Source organism: Mobula birostris, chromosome 11, assembly GCF_030028105.1.
Source record: "Mobula birostris isolate sMobBir1 chromosome 11, sMobBir1.hap1, whole genome shotgun sequence".
Lineage (NCBI taxonomy): Eukaryota > Metazoa > Chordata > Chondrichthyes > Myliobatiformes > Myliobatidae > Mobula > Mobula birostris.
The window spans coordinates 22,457,574-22,477,847 of record NC_092380.1 but is presented as its reverse complement, the minus strand read 5'-3'; the positions used below and the strand labels follow the sequence as shown (position 1 = coordinate 22,477,847).

At 44.4% G+C, this 20,274-nt stretch overlaps 1 protein-coding gene across 2 annotated transcripts in view; it reads right to left on the bottom strand.

Moving 5' to 3' along the window:
• Positions 1-20,274, bottom strand: part of LOC140204928 (oxysterols receptor LXR-beta-like) — an 84,361-nt gene that overhangs the window by 34,649 nt on the left and 29,438 nt on the right. For both annotated transcript variants that reach the window (XM_072271906.1, XM_072271907.1), the window contains 3 exons: positions 19,690-19,959; positions 17,692-17,900; positions 6,216-6,395 (listed from right to left, as the gene is read on the bottom strand). In XM_072271906.1, the coding sequence (XP_072128007.1) occupies positions 6,216-6,395; positions 17,692-17,900; positions 19,690-19,959 (659 nt within the window). The remainder of the gene's footprint in view (positions 1-6,215; positions 6,396-17,691; positions 17,901-19,689; positions 19,960-20,274) is intronic.

The window sequence follows — 20,274 nt, the reverse complement described above, 5'->3', positions numbered from 1 at the left end:
TAATCGGGTGTAATTGGGCAGTGCCAACTCATTGGGCCTGGCACCGTGCTGTGTCTCTAAATAAATAGACATGGATCGTTAAAAGTGACCACATAAATAAAGATCATAAAACCAGAGTAAACAGAAGACATAGTTCCTAGGAACACAAAGTACCAAGGCAAGAGCGGAGTATTAAATGCTTTAGCTGGGAAACTTTGTGCAAAGAACACAAAGGGGCAAAAAAGAGCACTGATTCACCATGACACAAAAACCAGTGTGCATTATTTCCGTGAGAGATCATACGCCTAAAGCTAGCCCGATAAAGGATTATGGAAGGTTATTGACCAGTAAATAGTAGAAGATTGGGTCCAAAGGTTGGCGAGTCTCTAACAAATGTCAACATTTAACACAAATGCAAAATAGAAGTGACGGGGAAGTTCAATCAATCTGTAGACACAAAGAATAATTTTCTTCCTTGCGGGCCAGACTTAGAGCAGAATCCACAGTACAGCAAATTAGACAAGACTTGAAAAAGACGATTAGACCGTGGCATTTCACTTCATTACTTTAAAATTAATGGCAAGTTTCATTTAAAAAGCATCGTCAACATCTTAAAGGTGCAACATAGATCTGCTGTCAAAGAAAGTGACAGAAGGAATAGCTAGGTAAAAATCACCAGAAACATGGACAAAAAAGCAGATTTTAAGGAGTTTCTTAAAGTTGAAGTTAAAGAAATGGAGGGCTTGGTCACAGAGTCACACAGCATGCAGATAGGCCCTTCAGCTCAACCTCTCCATGCTGTGTTGCCAGTGATTAGTCCCATCTGCACACATTTAGCCTTTAAACCAAACCCACCACCCCATCCATGTACTTATCTAGATGGCTTTTTAACAGTATTAATGTGCCTGCCTTGACCATCATTCTGGCAGCTCATTCCAAACATGCAACATGCTTTCCCTGACCTCCATTTTAAATCTCTTGCTTCTGAACTTAAATGCCTCCCCCGAGCAACACACACAAAACGATGGAGAAACTCAGCAGCATCTACGGAGAAGAAAAAACTGTCAACGTTTCTTCATCCTGACTGGAAAGGAAGGGAGCAGAAGCCAGAACAAGGCAGTGGGTGGAGGGGAAGGAGTACAAGCTGGCAGGTGATAGGTGGGACCAGGTGAGGGTAAAAAGTTGGGTGGGTGGTGGAGGAGGGTTGAAGTAAGAAGCTGGGATGTGATAGGCAGAAGAGGTAAAGGGCTGAAGAAGGGGGATTCTGATAGGAGAGGAGAGTGGACTCTGGGACAAAGGGAAAAGGAAGGGGGGGGTGATGGGCAGGTGAGGGGTAAGGGAAAGAAGAGGGCCAGAATGTGGAATGGATGAGAGAGAAGGGGAGGAGGGAGATGTTATCAGAAGTTAGAGAAGTCAGGTTGGAGGTACTAAGTCAGAATACGAGGTGTTGCTCCTCCAACCTGAGAGTGGCCACATGCAGCAGTAGAGGAGCCCCTGGACCAGCACGTCGGAATGGGAATCGGAATTAGAATCACCAGGAAATCCTGCACGTTGTGGCATAATTCCTGCAGCATTTTGTGTGCGTTGCTCTGGATTTCCAGTATCTGCAGAATCACTTGTGCTTTAATCCTGTGCCCTTGTGTTTTAGCAGCCCTTTGCTAGGGAAAAAGATGATGTGTTGTCATCTTGTCTCTGCCCCTCATGATCTTAAACACCTTAGGGAGTAACTTCAGAATTTAAGAACCTTGGCATCTTCAGGTGCAGCCGTCAACAGTAGGGTGGGCAAGTTCAGTGATGTGTAAGAGGAAGGCACAGATATTCAGGGAGGGCTTATAGGGATAGGAAAATAGAATTATACAGTATAAATGTGCCTTTGACCCACTTTATCTATGCTGAATCACGATGCCTATCTACACTAATCCCACTGCCTACATCCATCCAATCCTTTCCAATCTAGGTACCTGTCCAGGTGCCTTTCAAACTTTACACAGAACAATACAGCACAGAAACAGGACCTTTGGCCCACAATGTCGGACATCCCACCCTGCAAAAACTCATTTCAGGGAGGTAGCACCATCAATTTGCAGGAGACTCCCGGAACTTCCAGGAGAGGTGGGATGTCTGCAGTAGAGTAGCTCCTTAGCAGCTGGCCAGCTAGTTTAAATAACGTTAGCTATGCTAATGAACGAATGACACCTGTTAAACTCACCTCAACATGTCTTTTACATTTTAACCCACCATGGGCAATAGAAAATTCACTGTTGCAAACAGTGCAGCGAGCAACACTGGCATTATTTTTGACCCCTATTAGGCAGGGGTACACTTTAGTGTAGTCTGGGGTGACATATGTTTTATATTTTCTGTTTTTGGAACACTCTGCCATGGCACGCTCGCTCTCTTGCTCTCTCCTGCTCGTGCTCTCTCTCCTCTCGTGGTCGCTCTCACGCTCACTCTCTCACTCTCTCTCCCTCTCTCTCTCTCGTGGTCACTCTCACACTCGCTCTCTCTTGCTCTCTCTCTCACGCTCAAAAAAATGGATTTCTGGGATATTGTATATAATTTGCGGGCACCAGGGAACCACTATTAATACGCGGGAGACTTCCGGAACTTCTGGGAGAGGTGGGATGTCTGCAATATTGCGTCAGGCCTATTAAATTAGGAATCAAACGGCCATATCCCATATCCTTCCATTTTCTTCACATTCACGTGCCTATCTACAAACGTTCGTAGATGTCTCTTAAATATCGCTAATTTATCTGCCTCTACCAACCACCCCAGGCAGCAGATTCCAGGCACACACCACCCACTGTATAAAATATTCGCCACTAACATCTCCTTTGAAGTTACCCCCTCTTACTTTAAATGCATATCTTCTGGTATTAGACATTTCATCCCTGAGAAATCGATAGTGTCTGTCTACTCTGTCTGTCCTCTTATAATCTTATCTCTATCGCATCTCCCTCAAGCATCTACGGTTCCAAAACAAAACAAGTTTGTCCAAGTTTCTTGTTATAGCATATGCCTTCTAATCCAGGTAAACCTCTTCTGCATCCTCTCCAAAGCCTGGAGATCCTCCCTATAATGGGGCAAGTAGAACTATATACAATACTGCAGATGCAGCCTAACTAGAGTTTTTTATAAAACTCATTGCTGTAATTGTACCTGCCTCTACCACCTCCTCTTGCAGCTCATTCCTGCTATTCAGCACCCTCTGGGTAGAAAAACTTACCCTTCAGATCTTCTTTAATTTTCTCCCCTCTTACCTTAAACCTGTGCCCTCTAGACCACCCTGCCTTAAGAAAAAAGGCTCTACCCTGCCAATGTCTCTTTTAATTTTATAAACCCTTATAAGATCCTCCCCTGGCCTCCTCGCTTTCGTGATCCAATCTCCCTTTATAAACAGTTGTCCAGTCCAGGCAACATCCTGATGGATCTCATCTGCACTTGTTATTACCGCATCTTTTCTATAGTGTAGTTACCAGAACTGTACACAATACTCCAAGTGTGATACAGCTAACATCTTGTATAACTGAAAGATTAATATCCCAGATCTTATACTCAATATCTTCCTCGGCTTTCTTCACTAGCCTGTGTCTTCATTTTCAGGAAACTACGGACTTGCATCCCAAGGTCGCTCTCTGTTTATCAATGCTTCTAAGCTCCTTATTATAGGCTGGTCCTGGACTTATTTCCTGGCATAATTTACATATTGCTATTTAACTATTTATGGTTTTATTACTGTTTAATTATTTATGGTGCAACTGTAACGAAAACCAATTTTCCCCGGGATCAATAAAGTATGACTATGACTATTATTTCCTCGCAATATCCGACCAGAATTTAACTTCCTAAAGTGCATGACCTCACATTTGCCTGGATTAAATTGCATCTGTGACCACTCCACCGAACTTTCCAGCTGATCTCTGTCCCGCTTTATCAACCTTCTTTGCTATCTGCAACCAATTTTCATGTCATCTACAAACTTGTGCATCAGACCCCTGCAATTTCATCCATCATCAATGACCCCCACCATCCAGACCATGCTCTCTTCTCACTACCACCACCGTGCAAGAGGTACAGGAGCCTTAGGTCCCACGTATCAACTAGGTTCAGGAATAGTTATCACCCTGCAACCATCAGACTCCTGAGCCAGTGTGGATAACTTCACTCACCACGAATGTGAACTGATTCTACAACCACAAACTCACTTCCAAGGACTCTTTACAATTTATTTTTTCAGGGTTTTTGTTTGCACAATTTGACTTCTTTTGCACATTAGTTGTTTGTCAGTCTTTGTTTATCTATAAATTTCTATAAATTCTTTTGTATTTTTTTATTTTCATGTAAATGCCTGCAAGAAAATGATTCTCAAAGTAACAGATACATACTTCGATAATAATTTTTAATTTAACTTTGACAAGTCATGTACAGATATTAGAAACAACAGAAGTCCTAGCACTAATCCTATGGTACGCTACTAGTTTATGGTAAGCCCTCCATTCTGTAAAACACCCACCTAACAGTATCCTCTATCTCCTGTCAGTTCTCCAACTCGCCTTGGATCCCTTGTGCCTTAACCTTCTGGTCTAGCCCACCATACAGGACCTTGTCGGAACCCTTACAGAAGTCCATCTAAACCATGCGCTGGAAGTAAGAACAGACCTGAGTGTAGTCCAATCCATGTGGACCACTGGTTGAAGAATGAGAAATTAGAGGAGCCACCTGTGGTCAACCATATTGAAGATGATGATGAGAAAGAATGAAATCCTTTTACTCCAACTCTTTGAATGTCGTGAGCAACTCTTATAGAAAGCAGAGACAGAAACTATACAAGGAAAAAATGGGAAGATCAAAGACTTGATGAGTAGGTGGGAGGAATAAAAGAAAGACTCATCACAAAATCTGATTCCGCATTTCTATAATTCACCAGCCTATTTATAGATTTGAGTCATCCATCACTCTTTCTTGGTTTACTGCCTTTTACTCCATGCTGAACCTCAGTTTAAAAGAAATCCAAGTCATTATAGAAGACTCATTTCTCCTCTGAGAGTCGATACCCAACTCACATTTCAAACCTGCCCCATTTTATTCAGCTATGAGAACAAGTGCTTTCTTCCAAACCAGATTATTGATTAATTCTGGGACTGCACAATCAACAGAGATCCGAGGAGAACCTTAACCGTTTGAAAGTCAATTAACATTAGAAATTAGTAACTGAATGACTGCTATTTTTTTCTTCACTTGTAGTAACTTTCTCTGATCAAATTGCCAATCAAGGAATTTCACAATGTGATTTCTATTCCTGCAACACTGGGAATTTTTTTTGGGGATGTTCTACCTTTGAAATCTGGAACCTTGGACAGACCTCTTGTACAATAAAGGTGAACTCTTGATCTCTAAACCTGCTTTGTTGTGGCTCTTGCACCTTATTGTCTGCCCGCAACGTACTTTCTCTTTACCTGTAACACAATATTCTGCTTTCTGCTTTTTTTTTTGTACCATCTCAGTGGACTTGTGAACAGAATGGTTGGAATAGATAGCAAAGTTTTTTAGTCTATCCTGCTACACATGTCAATAATAAATGAATTACTGATCATACTGGTAGATATTCAAAAACCTTTACCTCAGACTGACATAATTGTGAAATTTCTACAGGTGTATGGTGGAGGGCATTCTGACTGGCTGCATCACCACCTCTAAGGAGGCTCCAAAGCAGAGGATCGTAAGAGGCCGCAGAGGGTTGTAGATTCAGCCAGATCCATCGCTGGCACACTGTAAGCCTCCCCACCATCAGGGACATCTTCCAAAGGCGGTGACTCCATTATCAAGAACCCTCACCACCCCGGACAGGCCTTCTTCTCACTACTACCATCAGAGAGGAGGGACAGGAGCCTGAAGACCCAAACTCAACATTTCAGGAACAGCTTCTTCCCCTCTGCCATCAGACTTTTGAACAGACAATGAACCCATGAACACTACCTCACTATTTTTGCACTTTATTTATCTTTTTAAAAAAAATAGACATAGATATTTTGCATAATTATTTTCTGCATTGCACTGGTTTGCTGCCACAAAACAACAAATGTCATGATATATGCTAGTGACAATAAACCTGATTCAAAGAACGTCAAGAACAAACCGGACAGCCTTATCCCGATGGATCAATTTGAAATATGAGTCTTCATCATTATACAATAGGTAGCCTTATACAGCAGAAAGCCTTTGTTCTGGCTCACCTCGATTGTGGATGCCTTCAGTAGTGCAATCTGGTCCTCCCGTGAGAGGTCAAGGAAGCCTGGGATCTGTTTGGCAAAGTCAACGATCTCCTGGACTGAAATGATGGCCAGCTCTGTGAAGTGTGCGAAGCGTTGCTGCCGGGTTTCCCGGTTATGGGGGTCGTTACTCTGTGGCCAAGGCTGGGGAGGAAAACAAGGCTGAATGAAATGCTGCTTCTATTCAATAATAACCCTCCACATTCACAGAGCATAGAACAGGGCAGCACAGGAACAGGCCCTTCTGCACCAACCAAGATGCCAAATTATACTAAATCTCTTCTGAATGCACGTGATCCATATACCTCCCATTCCCTGCCTATTCATTTGGCTGTCTATCTAGCACCTTCTAAACGCAACTACTCTGTCTGCTTCCACCACCATCCCTGGCAGCCCGTTCCAGGTACCCACCACTCTCTAAGAAACAATCTTGCCCTGCACATTTCCTTTGTACTTTTCCCTCTCTCTCTTTAATCGCATGCCCTCTAGAACTTAAGATTTATACCCTAGGAGTAAGGTTCCTTTCCTTGTGGGCAGGTTTGCGAGAGCTGTTTGGGAGGGTTTAAACTAATTTGGCAGGGGAATGGGAACCGGAGTGTTAGTGCTGACGATGGGGTAGTTGGTTTACAAACAGAGGCAGTGTCTAGGGAGACTGCTAACAAGGGCAGGCTGATGGATAGGGCATCATTGCAGTCAATGGGATGAGCTTCAATGTAAAAGGGGCCAAAATTGAAAAGGACAGACGGTGCTACACTTGAATGCACACAGTATACAGAATAAGATACGGCAGATGAACTTGAAGTACAGTTACAGGTTGGCATGTATGATGCTGTGGGCATTACTCAATCATGGCTGAAAAAAGATTACAGCTGGGAGTTTAATGTCCAAGGATAAACACTATCAAAACAACAGGCAGGTAAGCAGAAGGATCAGTAAAAAAAATCTGCTGGTAAAAAATCAAATCCTTAGAAAGACCCTGATGGGAGTATATACAGGCTTCCAAAAGGTAGCAAAGATGTGGTCTACAAATTACAAAGGCATGTCAAAAGGACAATATTACAATAGTCATGGGAATCTCAACATGTTGACAGATTGGGAAAATCAGATTGCAGGTGGATCCCAAGAGAGGAATTTTGTAGAGTGCCAATGAGATGGCTTTCTACATTGTAGTTGAACCCATTCGGAGATCACCTATTCTGGATCCGGTATTGTGCAATGAACCATAATTTATTAGAGAGCTTAAGGTAAAGGAACCCTTCAGAAACAGTGATCATAGTATGATAGAATTCACTGTGCAATTTCAGAAGGATAAACTAAAGTCAGATATATCAGTATTACAATGGAGTAAAGGGAATTACAGAGGCATGAGAGAGGAGATGGCTAAAACTGATTGGAAGGGACTGCAATGGCTGGAGTTTCTCGGAGCAATTTGGAAGGCGCAGGATAGATATTTTAAAGGCAGGATGACACACCCATGGCTGATAAAGAGAAGTCAACACCAATAAAAACCAAAGAGAGTCAACATAATAGAGCAAAAATTAGTGGGAAGCTTTTAAAAAACAACAGAAGGCAACTAAAAAAGGAAAAGATGGAATACAAAAGTAAGCTAACCAATAACAGATATCAGATTGCTGGAAAATTATGCTGAAGAGATAGTAATAGGGGGCAAGGAAATGGCAGATGAACAAGCATTTTGCATCAGTCTTCACTGTAGAAGACATCAGCAGTATGCTGGAAGTTCAAGAATGTCAGGAGGCAGAAGTGAGTGAAGTTGCAATTACTGGAGAAGGTGCTTGGGAAACTGAAAAGTCTAAAGGTAGATAAATCATCTGGACCACCAGATGGTCTACACCACAGGGTTCTGAAAGAGGTAGCTGAAGAGATTGTGAAGGCATTAGTAATGACCTTTCAAGGATCAACAGATTCTGGAACAGTTTCAGAGGAATGGAAAATTGCAAATGTCGCTCCACTCTTCAAGGGAGAGAGGCAGAAGAAAGGAAATTACAGGCCAGTCTGGCCTCAGTGGTTGGGAAGATGTTGGAGTCGAATGTTAAGAATGTGGATTTAAGGTACTTGGAGGCACATGATAAAATAGGCCAAAATCAGCATTGCTTCCTTAAGGGAAAATCTTGCCTGACAAATCTTTTGGAAATAACAAGCAGGATAGACAAATGATAATCAGTGGATGTTGAATACTTGTATTTTCAGAAGGCCTTCAGCAAGATGCCACACATGAGGCTGCTTAACAAGAACCCGTTTAACAAGAGCCCATGATATTACAGGGAAGATACTCACATGAATAGGGTATTGGCTGATTGGCAGGAGCCAAACAGTGGGAACAAAGGAAGCCTTTTCTGGTTGACTGCCAGTGACTAGTGGTTGGGACTGCTTCTTTCTACGTTATATGCCAATGATTTGGATGACAGAATTGATGGCTTTGTGGCTGTTTGCAGACGATATTGAAGATAGATAAAGGGGCAGGTAATTTTGAGGAAGCAGAGAACCTGCAGAAGGACTTAAGACAGATTAAGTGAAAGGACAAAGAAGTGGCAGATGCAACACAATGTCGAGAAGTGTATGGTCATGCACCTTGTAGAAAAAGTAAAAGCACAGACTATTCTGTAAATGGAGAAAAAAATCAAAAATCTGAGGTGCAAAGGGACTTGGGAGTCCTCATTCAGCAAGCCCCAAAGGTTAATTTGCAAGTTGGTGAGGAAGGCAAATGCAATGTTAGCATTCGATTCGAGAGGACTAGAATATAAAAGCAATGATGAATGCTGAGACTTTTATAAAGCACTGGTGACGCCTCACTTGACTGAGCAGTTTTGTGCCCCTTATCTCAGAAAGGATGTGCTGACATTGGAGAGGGTTCAGAGGATGTTCACAAAAATGATTCTGGGATTGAAAGGCTTATCATATGAAGAGCGTTTGATGGCTCTGGAATTAAGAAGAATAAGGAGGGGAATCTCACTGAAATCTATTGAATGTTGAAAGGCCTCAATAGAGTGGGTGTGGAGAGGATGTTTCCTATGGTGGGAGAGTCTAAGACCAGAGGACACAGCCTCAGAATAGAGGGTAGTCCATTTAGAACAGAGATGAGGAGAAATTTCTTGAGCCAGAGTGGTGAATCTGTTGATTTTGTTGCCACAGGCAGCTGTGGAAGAAACAGATCAGCCATGATGAAATAGTGGAGCAGACTCAATGGGCCAAATGGCCTAATTCTGCTCCTATATCTTATGGTCCGATTCTGACCGTCTACCTGAGCCTCTCAATTTTATAAAGCTTATAGATCCAGAGCATAATTTTACAGAAACTCAGCCAGCTCCATCATGGGCACAACCCTTCCTACATTTTGAAGACCGCTGTCTCAAGAAAGTGGCACTTATCACTAAGGACTCATAACATCCAGGACATGCCCTCTTCTCGTTACTACCTTCAGGGAAGAGGCACAGAAGCCAGAGACCTATACACACAACAATTCAGAAATAGCTTCTTCTGTTTTCACATTTCTGAATAATCCAATAATACGTATTCCTTATTTTTGCGATATTTATGTTATAGCAATTTTATATATTTGCACTGTACGGCTGCCACAAATTAATAAATTCCACATCATATGAGTTAGTGCTAATAAATCTGATTCTGAAATTCTTTAAGTCTCCCCTCAACCTCTGAACCTCCAGACAAGACAACACTAAGTTTGTCCAGCACCCCTTTGTTCTGTCTGTCACAAAAAAAACCAGGATTTTTCAGTACCCAAACATTTCAATTTGACTTCTCATTCTGACATGTCAGTCTATGGCCTCCTCTACTGCCATAATAAGGACATAAGAACATAAGCAATAGGAGCAGGAGTCGGCCATCTGGTCTGTCAAACCTGCTCCACCATTCGATAAGGTCATGGCTGATCTGACCATGGACTCATCTCCACCTACCTGCATTTTCCCCTTAACCCTTAATTCCCCTACTATGCAAAAATCTATCCAATCTTGTCTTAAATATATTTACTGAGGTAGCCTCCACTGCTTCATACTCTGGAGGAACAACACCTCATATTCTGTCTGGGTAGCTTTTAACCTGATGGCATAAAACCACAAGACATGGAAGCAGAATTAGGCCATTCAGCCCATCTAGTCTTCTCCACCATTCTGACCATAGCTGATTTATTTTCCCTCTCAATCCCCCAGTCTTACCTTCTCTCTGTAACCTTTGGTGTCCTTACTAATCAAGATCCTATCAACCTCCCCTTTAAATATACCCAATGACTGAGCCTCCACAGTTGCCTGTGGCAATGAATTCCACAGATTCACAAATCTCGGCTAAAGAAATTCCTTCTCATCTCCATTCGAAATGGACATCCTTCTATTCTGAAGCTGTGCCCTCTGGTCCTAGACTCTCCTACTATTGGAAACATCCTCTGCACGTCCACCTTATCTCGGCCTGTCAATATTCGACAGGTTTCAATGAGATCCCCCCTCATTCTTCTAAATTCCAGCAAGTACACGCCCAGAGCCATCAAACACTCCACACCCATTAACCCTTTCATTCCCGGGATCATTCTCATGAACAACCTCTGCACCCTCTCCAACACCAGCACATCTTTTCTTCAATATGGGGCTGAAAATTCAGAAACAGCAAAAGGTTTAATATCACTGGCTTATGTCGTGAAATTTGCTGTTTTTCTGCAGCAGTACATTGCAATAATAATACTAAAACTATAAATTATAATAAGAAATATATTTTAAACATTAATAAATAGTGCAAAAAGAAAAGGAAAGAAAGTGAGGTATTGTTCATGGATTCAATGTCCATTCAGAAATCAGATGGCAGAGGGGAAGAAGCTGCTCCTGAAATGTTGAGCACTTCTTCAGGCTCTTGATCTCCTCTTCACTGGTGGTTCCTGGGTGATGGGGGTCCTTAATGATGGATGCTGCCTTTTTGAGGCATCACCTTTTGAAGATGTCCTCGATGCTGGGGAGGCTAGTGCCCATGAGGGGAGCTGTCTCAAGTTTACAACTTTCTGCAGCTTTTTCCCATCCTGTGCAGTGGCCCCTCCATACCTGGTGGTGATGCAACCCGTCAGAATTCTCTCTACAGTACATCTGTAGAAATTTGTGAATATCTTTGGAGACATACCAAGTTGCCTCTAACTCCTAATAAAATATAGCAGGTGTTCCGAACCTTTTTTGCGCCGCGGACCGGTTTAATATTGACAATATTCTTGTGGACCGGCCAACCCGGGGGGGGGGGGGGTGTTCAAGTAGGGTTAAACTCACCTCAACATGTCTTTTACAGTTAGGGTTGTCAATTTTCTCACTCCCAAATAAGGGACAAAAATAGCAGTCAAATCCTGACGAAGGGTCCCGGCCCGAAACGTCCACTGTACCTCTTCCTATAGATGCTGCCTGGCCTGCTGCGTTCACCAGCATTTTTTGTATTTACCCTGAGAAAGACTACCATGATGCCTTGCATGGACACCTGTGTGCGCGTGTGTGGCATTCACATATGTGACGTGCACATGCGCATACGTGCCGATTTCTTTTTCCCCCACAAATCGGTTTTGGCTTAATCTTCCTGACTATGCTGTACAAACATTATTTCAACTTTATATAGGCCGTGTATCTATCATATCAGTCCTGCTTTTACTATATGTTAGTGTTATTTTAGGTTTTATGTGTTATTTGGTATGACTTGGTAGCTTATTTTTTGGTCTGGGAACGCTCAAAAATTTTTCCCATATAAATTAATGGTAATTGCTTCTTCACTTTTTCATAGGAACGCTCTACCTTAGCGGGGGAAATAAGGGACAAGGGCAGTCCCGTATGGGACAAACAAATTTAGCCCAATATACGGGATATCCCGGCTAATACAGGACAGTTGGCAACCCTATATTAAGTTCAACAGTGTGTGACAGGGAATGAGGAAAGGTGCAGGTGACTCATATCATTTCCTCGCGGCCCGGCAGCACATGCTTTGCAGCCCGGTACTGGTCCGCAGCCCGGTGGTTGGGGACCGCTGAAATATAGCGTCCATCGTGCCTTCTCACTAATCACAATACTCCAAATGTGATCTAACCAGCGTCTTATAAGGCCTCAGCATTACATCCTTGAAATTACGCCTCTTGAAATAAATACTAACATTGTGTTTGCCTTCCTTACTACAAACTGCTTCTTTCTTGAAGATGCTAAGAATCGTAACAAAGATTTAAAGATTAGCTTTATTTGTCACATTCAGCGAAATGCATCATTTCCATCAAATCAACAAGGATTGTGCTGGGCAGCCTGTAATCACACCAAATGAGGCCATTTGGCCCACTTGGTCTCTGCTAGCTCCCAGGGGAACAATTAAATTAGTCTCATTCCTTATTTTCTCATTTCCTCTATCCCTCTATTCTCTCACACAAACACCTATCAACTCCTCTAATTCTTTTACCCATTAACCTAAACCAAATTTTCTTTTGTAGCCGATTATATTAAATCACATCTCTGGAAAGGGGGAGGAAACTGCAGCGTATAGAGGAAGCCCACAGCGTCACAGGGAGAACGTGTCAACTCCATAAAGGCAGCACCAAAGGTCACAACCAGACGAGTCCTCGGATCTGTTGGACAGATGACTGTCTCCTATGGCCCTTTCCTGATAGGAGGGGGACTCAACGACATCGAAAGAGGGGCTGACCTGGGGTGGCACAGACTGTAGCTGTAAATGTAATGCCAACACAGAGCCAGTGGTCCAGGTTCAATTCCCAACGCTGTCTGTAAGGAGACTGTACACTCTCCCCATAGCCACGTGGGTTTCCTCCGAGTGTTCCAGCTTCCACCCACATTCCAAACACACACAGATTAATTGGTTAATGGGGTAAAATCGGGCTTGTTGGACAGAAGGGCCTGCACCTCTGAACATAACATCAACAGGATTCATGCCCCTAAAAGGCATCGACAGAGGGACTACGCAGCCAGAGGTCAGGAGTCAGGAGACGAGACACTAAAATAATTCGTGCAGCACAGTGAAAAGGACTGAGTCAAGGACTCTCACTTTTCCATAAGATAAGAGATAAGACATAGGAGCAAAATTAGGCCATTCAGCCCATTAAGTCTGCTCTGCCATTCGATCAGGGTTGATTTCAAATTCCTCTCAACCCCTCCTTTCCGCCTTCTCCCACTAACCTTACTAATCAAGAAACTATCAACCTCCACTTTAAATATACCCAAGTACTTGACGTCCACAGATGTCTGTGGCAATGAGTTCCACAGATTCACCACCACTAGATAAAGAAATTCCTCCTTATCTCTGCTTTAAAGGGACATCCTTATATTCTGAGGCTGTCCCCTCTGGTCGTAGACTCCCCCACTATCAGAAACATCCTTTCCAGATCCACTCTATCTCGGCCTTAAATACATCCACCTCCCTATGTATTTATATGGTGTATATTCCCCCAAGGCCTCTCCATATTCTCCTTGCAACCTACAAGGTCACCTGCCTGAATCATCAGCAAACATATGACACTGTAGCGCAATAGCAGGATGCTGCCTGGATTGGAGAGCATGTCTTACGAAGACAGGTTGAGCGAGTTAGGGCTTTTCTCTTCGGAATGAGGGTGGGTGAGAGGTGACTAGCTGGAGGTGCATGGATGATAAGAGGCATAGATGGAGTGATACCACCTCCATCTGGTACGGAGGGGTCACCGCACAGAGGGATGTGAACTCAGCCAGCTCCATCATGAGCACTAGCCTCTCCACCATAGAGGAAACTCTGGAAAGGCAATGCCTCAAGCATGCACCTTGAAGGGACATCACCATCTGGGAAATGTCCTCTCCTCATTAGTACAATCAGACAGGATGCTGTGACCCTGGACGGCGGGACGGACCCTGAGCGGGAGTCTGAGGCCCAAGGTCTTCGGCGAGGAGGGGAGATGAAGACAGACTCGTATGAAGCGTCTGGTCGACCCCTGTGATTGGTCCCAGGCAGCAGGTCGAGGGGGTCGGAGGGGATTGAATGGTGGAAAGAAGACTCTATTAATTGAGTTCCAACTGTTGTGCACGAAGTGGGTGAACTTTGATAAGTTTGGCGCCTTTTATTTTCCTTTTGTATTGTATCTCTATTAATTATAGTTCCAGTAAGATCTATAAAGTGTAATCATTTAATTGCCTATGGTGTATTGTCTGTTAATTGTCGGGGTGGGGTACATCACACAGCATCCACACAGACTTGATTACCCAGTTTGGCGGGGCCAAAGGCTGCTCCCCCTAGACAAAAGCGAGTTGAGCGAGCCTGAGGCTTACCAGGGGCTACAATATTTATTATAATTTATGGTATATTTTACATATTGCACTGTAATGCTGTCACAGAACAACAAATTTCATGACATATGTCTGTGATAATATACCTGACTGTGGTTCTGCAATTTACTGCTGGAAAGGGCAATGGGAAATGGGAAAAAATGTTGAAGAACAGACATCTTGTGATGCAGTTTTCAAAAGGGCAAAGCATGACTGCACAGGAACAGGCCCTTCGGCCCATCTAGTCCATGCCAAGCTGTTATTCTGCCTAGTCCCGTTGACCTAAAGTAGAAACTGTATCACAGTGACAGGAAGCGAGGAAGAGGAATGATTGAGTTGCTCTCACAGAGAGCTGGTTTGGGTTCACTGGCCGTGACACTTTACATACCACTGTCTGCAAGGAGCTTGTACAGTCTCCCGTGACGGCATGGGATTTCTCCAAGTACGTTGGTTTCCTTCCACATTCCAAAGACATATGGGGTAAGGTCAATAAGTTGTGGGCATGCCATGTCAGACACTCGTGCACTGCCCCCGGCGCATCCTCGCACTGTGTTGGTTGTTGACGCAAACGGGGCATTTCACTGTATGTTTCAAGGTCCATGTGACAAGAAAAGCTGATCTTCACATCTTTCTGCTTCCAGGCTACAATAAGTAGGAAACCTGAACGGATCCTCTCCCATGTGCTCCCCAGCATCAGGCACAGTCTTAGACCAGCTGCTGCCTTGTATGGAACCAGGCTTCTCAATATACCGTGCACTGCTCCATATTACAAAGGGTGGTGTAGGGGAAAGAACAGTGAGGGCTAATAACTAATAAATAGGGACGTGGATTGTGCTAACGTAGTAACAGGGATCCACAGACGTAAGTAGAGATACAGAATACAGCAGCAACAACATCCAAGTTTCAGAACCTTCTTTGATTATGTTTAACACCTATAGTTGTAAAAGAAAACTGGATAACAGACCTGTGGATAGCAGTTTTATTCTGTAATCAGGACTCAATCTGCCATTCAAGTAAGCCTTCCTATCGCCACCATTTGCATGGCGGGGTGGAGATACGTCTCTGCCAAAGGAGGTGTACGGCGCTCCTTCCCTCCGCTAGCCTGCAGGTCACCCTTGGGCAAGGCGTAGCAGCTGCTTAGCCTCCCCGATCAGAGTCACTTGAAGCCACAGGAACAGGCGGTGGGCGGTCGTATGAGCAGCTGGTGCATATCACAAGTCCTGGTTAAGTGACCACTGACGCCAGGTAGACAATCTCGATAGAGTATTGATATTGGCTGGGGTCACCTGTCTTGTAAAGCTACTTCCCAGAAGAAGGCAATGGTAAACCACTTCTGTAGAAAAATTTGCCAAGAACAACCATGGTCATGGAAAGATCATGATCACCTTCGTCATAGGCCACGGCACATTAATGAACAAATTGCCACCATTCTGTTATAACAGTGTAGCTTTACTGGTAATCTCATAACCGAGAACGTCAAATCTGTACCAAATTCATGATCAGGTTTAACTGGTTTCGTGGTGCACACCAGTTTGTAATAAGTTGCCTGGTATTTCGAAAATCAACTCCATGTGAAGTTTCAGTTTGCTCCTACAATGGGCGTCTGTATTAACTACAGCAGCTTTATTTAAACTGAGTGGTGAAAGTGTGTTTAACGCTGACGTTGTGTAAGCAATGACTTTTGGATGGATAAGTGCATTATCAAAGCTTCAATAACAACTGGTAATTGCATTAACCAATGCATTTTGATGGCATCATAAAGTAATCAAGTAACTCATTCCCATGGGAAGTGCATTGCCTGGTGAGACGCAAACTGACTTCTAATCTGCGTTGGTGTATCTCGGTTGGGATAGGGAACTGAGCCCCAGAAATCCTGGTCTTGGGACGCTCTGTGATTAAAGAGTCATCATCCTTATGATGTAGGCGATCACAGTACCATGACCATGACTGTCCTTGGAAAATATACAGAAGTCGTTTGCTATTAACTTCTTCTGGGCAGTGTCTTTACATAACAGGTGAACCCAGCCATTGTCAATACTCTTCAGAGATTGCCTGCCTATTGTCAGTGGTCACATAACCAGGACTTGTGATATGCACCAGCTTCACATACGACCATCCACCACCTGCTCCCATGGCTTCAGGTGACCCTGATCGGGGGCTAAGCAGACGTAAGGCTCATGGATCAAGTCTTGGAAGATGGAGTTGGGCTGGATGGCTGCTTTTTGCCTAGCAGAGACACGATGGATCAAACAGCCCCCATCTGTGCCATAAATGCTTCATGAAATAATTCAAGTTCTTAAATACACAAGAATCTTCAGATCTTCAAGGAGCAATGCCTCAAAAAGGTGGCATCCATCACTGACTACCCCATCACCCAGGACATACCCTCATCTCATTGCCGACATAGGGAGGAGATACAGGAGCCTGAAGGCACACACTCAGTGGTTCAGGAACAGCTTCTGTCGTTAGATCTCTGAATGGACAATGAACCCATGAACACTACCTCACTACTTTTTCTTTGTTTCTAACTGTAATTTACCGTTTGTATTATCTATTGCAATGTACGGCTGCCAAATAACAACAAATTTCGCGACACATGCCAGTGATATCAAAACTGATTCTGATTAAGCAGCACAAGCATTCTTTACACGAACGTCTCCGTCACCAAGCGTTAGGTCAGGACGGCAGCGTAGCAATTAACATATTGCTTTATAGTAGCAGCAATCACCAGTCGGGGTCTGATTCCTGCCACTGTCTGTAAGGAGCTTGCAAGCTCCCCCCGTGACCACGTGGGATTCCCCCCTCATCCCAAAGACGAGTGAGTTTGGGTTAGTAAATTAGGGCATGCTACATTGGTACCAGAAGCATAATGATACTTGTGGGCTTCACCCAGGACAAACTCAAACGGTGTTTGTCACTGATGCTTCAAAGTACATTGTATGTTTCAAAGTACATGTGATAAATAAAAATAATCATCTCTCTCTCATGCAACCCAACCGGAGGCCAGTAAATGTCCAACAATGCACCAACCAACCAGCCCAGATCCCGCATTCACACTGAAGCACCCTCAAGCGACAACAAGATGATGGAGCAAGTCAGCAGGCCGGGCAGCATTTCACTGCATGTTCCGATGTACGTGTGACTTTAATCTACTCCATACTCACCGTGACTTTGGGCTGGTCACTGAATGACCGCTTGTTACACTGCTGCTGGGCGGCCACCAGCTGCTGAATCATCGCCTCCTGCTCCGGTGTCAGCCGTACCACGTCCACGCTCACGGGCGAGTCCTCTGCTGCCGCCAGCACCGCCTGCGCCAGGTCCTCCTCCCGCTTCTTCTGTTTCTTGCTGCGGATCTGCTCTTCCGACAGGACGCCTGCGGGCAGTGACAAGCACGATCAGAGACTCTGGGGGAGTCGGATCACACGAGGCCACGCTCTGCCTAAGCAGGCACAGATGTGACAGGTGGACCGTTGTGTGGATAAACGTGAAGACACCATTTTGGCACATGATGGGGAGAGATCAGATCGTGTTGGTGTTCAATGGGAGTAACAACGTGGAACAATACAGTGCAGGAGCAGGCCCTTCGGCCCATCTTATCCATGCTAAGCATGATTCGGAATGGATCACAATTCCAATAGGCACATAGGTGATAGGAAAAAGGACTGTTATGTAGGAGGGAAGGGTTAGATTGATCATAGAGTAGGTTTAAAGGTCAGCACAACATCATAGGCTGAAGGGCTGTACTGCACTGTAATGTTCTATGTCCTAAATTAAATCTTTTCTGCCTTTACATGGTTCATATCCTTCCACTCCCCAAACACTCAAGTGTCTAACATCAGTATCATATCTGCTTCCATCACTGTTCCAGACACCCACCACCCTGTGTAAAACAAAACTAACACCACACACATCTCTTAAACCATCCCCCCCTCACCTCTAATTCATGCCCTCTAGTATTTGACATTTCTACCATGGGAAAAAGATTCCATCTGTCCACTCTATCACCACCTCTCATAATTTTATAAACTTCTATCAGGTCTCCCCTGAGACTCAAACACTCCAGAGAAAACAATTTAAGCTTGCCCAACCCCTCTGTATTGTTCAGAATCCAGGCAGCACTTTGGTAAAACTCTTCTGAGTTTCTCCAGACTCTCTGCCTGCTTCCTGTACTAGTTTGTACACACCATAAGATCTTGACACAGAATTAGGCCATTTGGTCCCTTGAGTCTGTTCTGCCGTTCGATCATACGATGTTGCACTGTTGGCGTTTAAGGCAGCAACGAAGGTCCTCCACCTCTGTCTGTATAGAAGGATTCTTCTTGGCTGTTTCCATAACAATTGCTTTTTGACCAGTCAGGGTCATTAGCCTGAGCTGAACCCTCAAACCTGGAGGACTGGTGGACCACTCTAGTCTGGCCTCTGCCCTTTGACCTGATTGGCATGGGTGACCCTACCAAGAGCCAAAGCACAAGGCCCCGACTCCAGCCAACATAACTCTCCAGGTCATTGAGGAACGCAAGCCTCCAAACCCAACAACAAGGTTGTGGCCTCTTAGAGGGCCATTCAATCAAGGCTGATTTATTATCCCTCTCAACCCCATTCTCCTGCCTTCTCTCCAGAACTTTTGATGACCTGACTAATGAAGAACTTGTCAACCTCCACTTTAAATACACTCAATGACTTGGCTTCCCTAGCCGTCTGTGAAAATGAATTCCACAGATTCATCGCCGACTAGCAAAAGGAATTCTTCCTCAGCTCTGCTCTGAAGAGACATCCTTCTATTCTGAGGCTGTGTCCTCTGATCCTGGACTTTCCCACTATTGGAAACATACTTTCCATGTCCACTCTATTTAGGTCTTTCAATATTTGACTGGTTTCAATGAAATCCCCTCTCATTCCTGAGATCATTCTCGTGAACCTCCTCTGGACCCTCTCCAATGCCAGTGCATCCTTTCTCTGATATGGGGTCCAAAACTGCTCACAATACTCCAAGTGTGGTCTGACCAATGCCTGAGAAAGCATCAACATTACATCCTTGCTTTTATATTCTAGTCCTCTGGGAAATGAATGTTAACATTGCATTTGCCTTCCAACGGATTATACCCGCCTCCCCCACCCCGCCCAAAGATCAGAATTAGGCAAATCGCCTGAAGCCTGCTTACAGTGTTCCCTCATTCCGGCCTCCCGGCATTTCCGCAGTCGGCACTCCTGGCATTTCCTGCGCATGTACATGTCCATCTCACACTTGCCGCTGCTTTTGCAGGTGTACTGCGCGTTCTTGATGACGCTGCGGCGGAAGAAGCCCTTGCAGCCCTCGCAGCTCAGCACGTTGTAGTGGAATCCCGACGCCTTGTCCCCACAGACGCTGCAGACCTCGTTGCCTAGCATCTTTGGGGCCGGGCCCTTCTTGCGCTTTACCATGGGCTCATCCCCTGAAAGGCATGAACACTGACAGTTAAACAGCTGCCAAGCACGTGAGGGCTGCAGGCACACACACAAAAAAAACAATGCTGCACTGTAGCATAGTGGCTAGCATAATGTTTTTCAGTGTTGGCGATATGGGTCCAATTCCCACCACTGTCTGTAAGCAGTTGATACTTTTCCCTTGTGACCACTCTGGTTTCCTCCAGGTGCTCTGGTTTCCTCCCACATTCAAAAAGATGTAAGGATTAGGGTTATTAACTTGTTGCCATGTTATGTTGGTGCTAGAAATATGGCGACTCTTGTAGGCTGCCCCCAGCCCATCC